Consider the following 7,207-nt stretch of genomic DNA (forward strand, 5'->3'; position numbering starts at 1 on the left):
CAGGGGGCAACCTTCTGCATAATGCTGACCTAAAATCGCCTTCTGTACCACACTGCGCGCTCTGCAGTCTGCAAAGATACGACACTGAGCCAGGGTTCCGCTTTTGGTGAGTAGGCTAGCCATATTGTCAGCTTTGTAGTATTGATAAAGTCATGTGGAAATGATAAATTCAGTCGGCCCTATTAACATAAGTGGTTGCTTTTTTGTTGTAATCTTGTGACTTCAGTGTCTGGGCAACTTGGTCGTTTTTGTCAGGTCGCTAACGTTAGCCAGCTAGCTAGCTACCCAGCGTTCTCTGACCACGCAGCTGTTAGCCTAGCTAACAGCCCAATAGGACAAAAAGACGAAACAAACGAAAATTCAACTAGTGTACTGTCATTCCAGTTTCAATGTTGCCCTTGACTGAGTTAGTTGAAGTTGGCTAGCTATCGACAAGAACTAGCTAACAGCCCTACCTTGATGTAATTAGCGAGCTAGGCTAAAACGACTCCGGTGATTTGTTCCTTTGTTCATTTTTGACATCTTTCTACTTTGTCTGAAAGCTGATACGAGTAGGCTAACAAACATCTGACATCTATTGTTCAATTGGGACTTGGTCTTTGGCTAACGTTAGCATTCTTGCTAATTAACGTTAGCTAGCAGACAATGGTAATTTGTTAGCGATAGGTGGGGAATCAAATAGCAGAACTTTAAAATAGTTAACCAACGTTACTGTTAAGTTGTATTTTGTAAGACTAAAGATTTTGATAACTTTCTAAAGGGGAATAACTTACGCTAGTTAGCTAGGTAACGTTAGCTAGTAGCTGTAGTTTAGTAACCCATCGAGTTGAGTTCACCATGCCAGGTAGTTGTTACATTAGCTAACGAAAATTACTAGCTATCTAACGTTGGTTGTGTTCGATTTAAAACCTCAGTGTGTAGTTTCCATGGTCACCAGCCAGGGTTATTAGCTAGTTGGCTTATTCATTGGTCCAACCATTGCATTTCAGAGAGAGAAATTCAATCTATAAAATTGTCTCTGACTCTCTCACCCCATCCCTCAGGAATAGAGTGATTGTGTCAGAAGTTTCAAAGCTTTTCATCATGGCGAGTCAGTCAATGGAGATCATGGCCAAAGCGCTGGAGCAGCAAGTGCTGCAGTCAGCCAGGATGGTGGAGGAGCAGTTGGACAAAGAGCTGGGGAAGCTGGAGCGCATGGATGACGACGAGATGGAAAAGCTGAAGGAGAGGAGGATGGAGGCCCTCAAGAAATCCCAGAAACAGAAGCAGGTAGGTGGGAAGGGCTGAGGATCGCAATATGGTGGATGCCTAACAAGCATTTGCTTTAGTACATCAACCTACACTGGACACCTGCTCATCGAACATCTCATTCCCCCCCCCCCCCCCCCCCGCTATAACAGCCTCCACTCTTCTGTGATGGCGTTATACTAGATTTTGGAACTTTGCTGCAGGGACTTGCATACATTCAGCCACAAGCATTAGTGAGGTTGGAAACTTATTTTTGGGTGGTTAGGTCTGGCTCGCAGTCGGCGTTCCAATTATTTGATGGGGTTGAGGTCAGTGCTCTGCAGGCCAGTCAAGTTCTAATGCACCGATCTTGACAAACCATTTCTGTATGGACCTGGCTTTGTGCACGGGGGAGTTCTACTGAAACAGGAAAGGGCCTTCCCCAAACTGTTGCCACAAAGTTGGAAGCACAGAATCTAGGGGGCCGAACCATGAAAAACAGCCAGACCATTATCCCGGGCAGCTCGAGCAGGGCAGAAATTTGACGTACTGACTTGTTGGAAAGGTGGCATCCTATGTCCTATCCATGTTTAGTCACTGAGCTCTTCAGTAAGGCCAATGTTTGTCTATGGAGATCGCATGGCTGTGTAGACTTTCATACACATATCGGCAACAGGTGTGGCTGAAATAGCAGAATCTATATATTTTGAAGGTGTCCACATACTTTTGTGTGTGTATGTCATACCAGTAACAACTCATCATAGTTTCTGTGTGCTCTGTCCCATAAGGAGTGGCTGTCTAAAGGGCATGGGGAGTATAAGGAAATCCCCAGTGAGAAAGATTTCTTCCCAGAGGTGAAGGAGAGCAATCGTGTGGTCTGCCATTTCTACAGAGACTCCACCTTCAGGTTGGCAACACAGCAATGTTTTCCCATCTTCCTGTTTTTCTCTTGCCATTCCAGGCTGCAAAACATTTTACTGCTGCTAATGAATTGAGCCCTGCTCCGGAGTGAGCTTACCCTCCCAAAATCCCAAAGAAAGGATTAGAAGGGGATTTATTGCCCAGTAAACCTTAATTGCAGCTTCTACCAGGATCTTAACCCTGCTGTCTCCTTCCCCCTGCCTTATAAAGATGCAAGATCCTGGACAAGCATCTGGGTATCCTGGCCAAGAAGCACCTGGAGACTAAGTTCATCAAGCTGAATGTGGAAAAGGCGCCGTTCCTGACAGAGAGGCTGCGGATCAAGGTGATTCCCACGCTGGCGCTGGTTAAGGACGGGAAGACCAAGGATTACGTGGTAGGATTCACCGACCTGGGGAACACGGACGAGTTCTCCACAGAGGTGCTGGAGTGGAGATTGGGCTGCTCTGACGTCATCAACTACAGGTACACAGACGGGTGTGATTTCCTACAGATAATCACACCTCTAGCTAGGAAGATTATCCGTCTAGGTATTTCCTGTCACGCATGAGGCCATTGGTTCATGTGCGAAGGAATAGAAATCCTTACCTGTTCATGCACAACCGCATGCTGATTTAGTCTTATTAAATGGAATCTAGATAGCATGCTAGCAAATACCCATAGACTTCCAGTCATTGCGCTAATGCTAGTAACATGGCTCACAAAACTACCTCTTCAACTTTCTTCATACTGGACAGACATAAATGGTGCATATAGACAAAACAGGTCACCTGAATCTGGAAGTGGATAAAGAGCCTCATTGCCAAAATCTCAAATCCTACATCATAACACCCCTCTACCCTTGTCTTCTCCTCCAGTGGTAACCTAATGGAGCCCCCCACCTTGACACAGAAATCTGGTTCAAAGTTCACCAAGGTGGAGAAGAAGACCATCAGAGGGAGAGGACACGATTCAGATTCTGGTTCTGAAGATGACTAGAAGACTGTCAGCCTTCAACCTCTGTCTCTCAGGGCTAATACCCACTAACTGGCAGAACCATCTCCTCCAGTTTTATAGATTTCCTTCTTCCCCCTTCTGTAATTTCCTTATTTATTATAGTCTTCCATGCTTTAGTTTTCCATTTATTTTATGGATTAAATTCTGACTTATTTTGTTTGGACTTTAAATCATATTTAATGTCATTTATATTTGACAGGCAAGTAAAAGGAGGATTCCTGTCTGAGCCACTGAACTCTTTCTGCTCTGACTGGCTCCCCTTGAAATGGTTCATTTGATTCCAATTTGAAGTCTAAAACCTGACCTTCAGCCTTGATGCAGTTAGCCTGTATCATAACAGATTTGATTCTAATTTATGGACTTGCATTTTTAACAAACAACCATCCTTGCGAACAGTAACGCTTGCAACATTAACATCGATCCATGTCATTTGCCTTTGTTGAACCCATTCAGCGGTTCAGTAGCAACAATCAAGTGCCAGCTTCATTCCACAACCTCCATCCTCCTTCCAGTCTTGTCAGTGTGTGATGGTAGAACAGGTTTGAGGTTTTCTATAAAAAATGAGCTTGATCTTAATAAAAATAAGCTGATCATCACTGGCGCTTTGTGTCATTTCCCTCTGACTTTTGATTCATGTTTTTGTTTGAAATATAAGAGGGGTGTGATAGACAGGTTTCTGTCCAGGTATAGATTCAACACATTGTACAGGGATTTCACTTGAGTCAATTGAATCATGGATTTTTTGAAAGGCCAAACAAGCTACTTATTCACAGCCTTACTGTCTACATGTTTGAGACGTCGTATGATCAGCTCTCTGCTGTTCTGGTAGGTGTCTTCCTCGGTAGGGAGACCATGGGGCAGCGTGAGTGGCTGGATCCTGGACAGGGAGGAGAGATGAAAGTGGTTATACACTTAACAAAAATATAAATGCAACAATTTCTTAGATTTCACAAAAGGAAATCAGTCTATTTAAATAAATCCAGTCGGCCCTAATATGTTTTTCACAAGACTGGAAATACAGATAAGCTGTTGGTGAAGGATCCTTTATTTTTTACAGGGGGTGCATTATGCTGAAACATGAGGTGATTGTGGGGAATGAATGGCACGGCAATGGGCCTCAGGATCTCGGCACAGTATCTGCACTCAAATTTCCATCGATAAAATGCAATTGTGTTCGTTCTGTAGTTTGCCTGTCTGTACTATAACTCTGTTCACAATGTTGACATCAGCAAACCAGTCGCACACAAAACGCCATACACACGGTCTGCCATCTGCCCGGTACAGTTGAAACCCGGATTCATCCATGAAGAGTACACTTCTCCAGTGTGCCAGTGGCCATCGAAGGTGAGAATTTGCCCACCGAAGTTGGTTACAACTCTGAACTGCAGGCCGGTCAAGACCCTGGTGAGGACGACAAGCAAGCAGATGAGCTTCCCTGATGACATCAGCTGTCCGGTGGCTCATCTCAGAACATCCTGCAGGTGAATAAGCTGGATGTGGAGGTCCTGGGCTGGCATGATTACACGTGGTCTGCAGTTGTGAGGCCAGTTGATGTACTGCCAAATTCTCTAAAAGGCAATTGACGGTGGCTTATGGTAGATAAATTAACATTAAATTCTCTGGCAACAGCTCTGGTGGAGAGTATTGTGTCGAGGCACAGATTTGGAGAAGGGTACCAAAAACAATTATTCAGCATTGAAGGTGCCCAAGAACACAGTGGCCTCCATCATTCTTAAATGGAAGAAGTTTGGAACCACCAAGGCTCTTCCTAAAGCTGGCCGCCTGGCCAAACTGAGCAATCAAGGGAGAAGGGCCTTGGTCAGGGAGAGCTCTCCTCTGTGGAGAAGGGAAAACCTTCCAGAAGGACAACCGTCTCTGCAGCGCTCCACCAATCAGGCCTTTATGGTAGAGTGGCCAGACGGAAGCCACTCCTCAGTAAAAGGCACATGACAGCCCGTTTTGAGTGTCAAGCTTGTAGCGTCATACCGAAGAAGACTTGAGGCTGTAATCACTGCCAAAGGTTCTTCAACAAAGTACTGATTTCTTATGCAAATGTGATTTTTATTTATTTATAAATTTGCCAAAAGTTCTAAAAACTTGTTTTTGCTTTGTCATTATGGGGTATTGTGTAGATTGAGGGGGGGAAAAAACAATTGAATCAATTTTAGAATAAATCTGTAACGTAACAAAATGTGAAATAGTCAAGGGGTCTGAATATTTCCGAATGCATTGTACCTCCAAAAAACTACTTCAGTAGTACTTTAAAATAGTTTTACTTCAATACTTCACCACAGTAAAAACCAAGTTAGCAATCATACTCATCATTACAACTTTACTGCATGACCTCAAGCACAGATAAATTAATTAAATACACGTCTTGGAGGAGAAAATGGTAACACTATGCATAGCGTCCCTCCACTAGCTTCTTCTCCCAGTAAGGTCAGCACATGGTGCTTTTTACTGGGCTGCTCCAGATTACCACCATACTTCTCATGCTCTTGCGTCCGCTCATCCAGCAACTGAAAGACCATGGATTCAGGGGGTTTATTCAGGATTCAGGGGGTTTAGTCCCAGGGGTTTATTTATTTTAGCCTATGATCAAAGTGTAAGTAACAGGTAATAAACAGTTTTGAGTTGATTGCATTCATTGCACTTAGATGTAGGGCCTGCCCTTGATGAAAGTCCACAGCACCGTCCACCCTACTTCTTGTGGAATCCGTGCTCTGGTGAACTTGCTGCAGAATGACATTAACCAAGGCAGAGGCATAGTTTATGTTAAAGCCTAGAATAATAGACAGAAATACTGTATCATCAAATATGCAACACATGAATAGGATGAGAAAAGGCAATGTTGTACTGACTATGAAGGAGTCAACTCAATATTTAAAATTGTCCAAATAATATATTCCCTACAAATGTATTCCAAATACATTAACAAAATATCATGAATTAAAAAACATTTAAAAATAGATTTAAAAAATGTTTCCTACAATGCTTCCAAAAAAATAATGTAAATGAATTTCCCCCCCTATGGAACACGAGAAAACGTGTTGATTCAAACACCAATCATCTGAATGATTGCTTAGTAACAACTGCCTGCCAGAAACATTATCTTCCTTTAATAAATTAGACTTCATCGTTACCTGAATTGGGGGAAATATGTGAAGCTCACGACATAGCATTGCCATATTTACTTGTTGGTTGATAGAGGCGTGCGGGACGCAATGTTATAGCACAAAGTTTCGAAACAATTTATGATTATAGTGCAAAAAAACATAATATGCGGATGGGCCAAGGCAAATACTGAATCCTACCAAGATATAATGTGTTGTTACAAAAATGTCAAACAAACTAGCTACATTCTAAACAAAATCGAAATGCAGCTAAAATTACGCTTTCGGGATTAACAGGATTTTCACGTTTTCGCATTTATGAATTTAAACGGATGTCGGAAGTCATCGCTCATCTTCTTCGGTGGGGATTATCGGCGATTGGCATCCAACGGTATGGTGCATTACTGGCACCTACTGTACTGGAGTGTGGGCCAGAGACGGAGGCAGGGAGACACAAAATCCTACCTGCCGTTGCTCTTAAAAAAAGATAACAAAATATTTGAAACTATGTCTAATGACGTTCTAATCAATCCACTCTTTAAACTAATTTCCTGTATCCCCTTCTCCCTCATACTAGATCCCAGCCTCTCTCTTTCCCTCTGATACTGCCCACACTGTAGCAATATATCAAATCAAATTGTATTTGTCACATGCACCAAATACAACAGGTGTAGGGGGCATGCACCTTAACGTGTATGCTTACTTACAAGCCCTTAACCAACAATGCAGGTCAAGAAATAGTGTTAAGAAAATGTTTACTAAATAAACTAAAGTAAAAAAATAAATAAAATGAAAGTAACACAAGATAATTACATAACAACAACGAGGCTACATACAGGGACCGAGTCAATGTGCGGGGGTACAGGTTTGTCGAGGTCATTATGTAAAGTGACTATGCATAGATGCTAAAGAGTGAGAAAATACATTTCTATTATTTTTTTTCATCGGCA

The 7,207-nt window shown here is 42.6% G+C and overlaps 1 protein-coding gene and 1 long non-coding RNA gene across 3 annotated transcripts; one reads left to right on the forward strand and one right to left on the reverse strand.

The window, feature by feature from the left end:
* LOC115113093 (thioredoxin domain-containing protein 9-like) lies at positions 1–3,740 on the forward strand. Its single transcript, XM_029640332.2, has 5 exons — positions 1–106; positions 1,044–1,269; positions 2,016–2,134; positions 2,359–2,613; positions 3,006–3,740. The coding sequence occupies exons 2-5, from the start codon at positions 1,084–1,086 to the stop codon at positions 3,124–3,126; spliced, it is 681 nt and encodes a 226-aa protein (XP_029496192.1). The 5' UTR covers positions 1–106; positions 1,044–1,083; the 3' UTR covers positions 3,127–3,740.
* A 1,661-nt stretch (positions 3,741–5,401) lies between these two features.
* On the reverse strand, positions 5,402–6,609 carry LOC115113098 (uncharacterized). 2 transcript variants are annotated; one of them, XR_003861078.2, is made up of 2 exons: positions 6,288–6,609; positions 5,402–5,879 (listed from the first exon to the last, which is right to left on the reverse strand). It is a non-coding gene; the product is annotated as an uncharacterized LOC115113098 (long non-coding RNA). The 2 variants fall into 2 exon arrangements; XR_003861077.2 differs by having other exon boundaries at positions 5,402–5,926.
* Positions 6,610–7,207: the final 598 nt, after the last annotated feature.

The sequence above is a fragment of the Oncorhynchus nerka genome, linkage group LG3 (assembly GCF_034236695.1).
Source record: "Oncorhynchus nerka isolate Pitt River linkage group LG3, Oner_Uvic_2.0, whole genome shotgun sequence".
Taxonomy (NCBI): Eukaryota; Metazoa; Chordata; class Actinopteri; order Salmoniformes; family Salmonidae; genus Oncorhynchus; species Oncorhynchus nerka.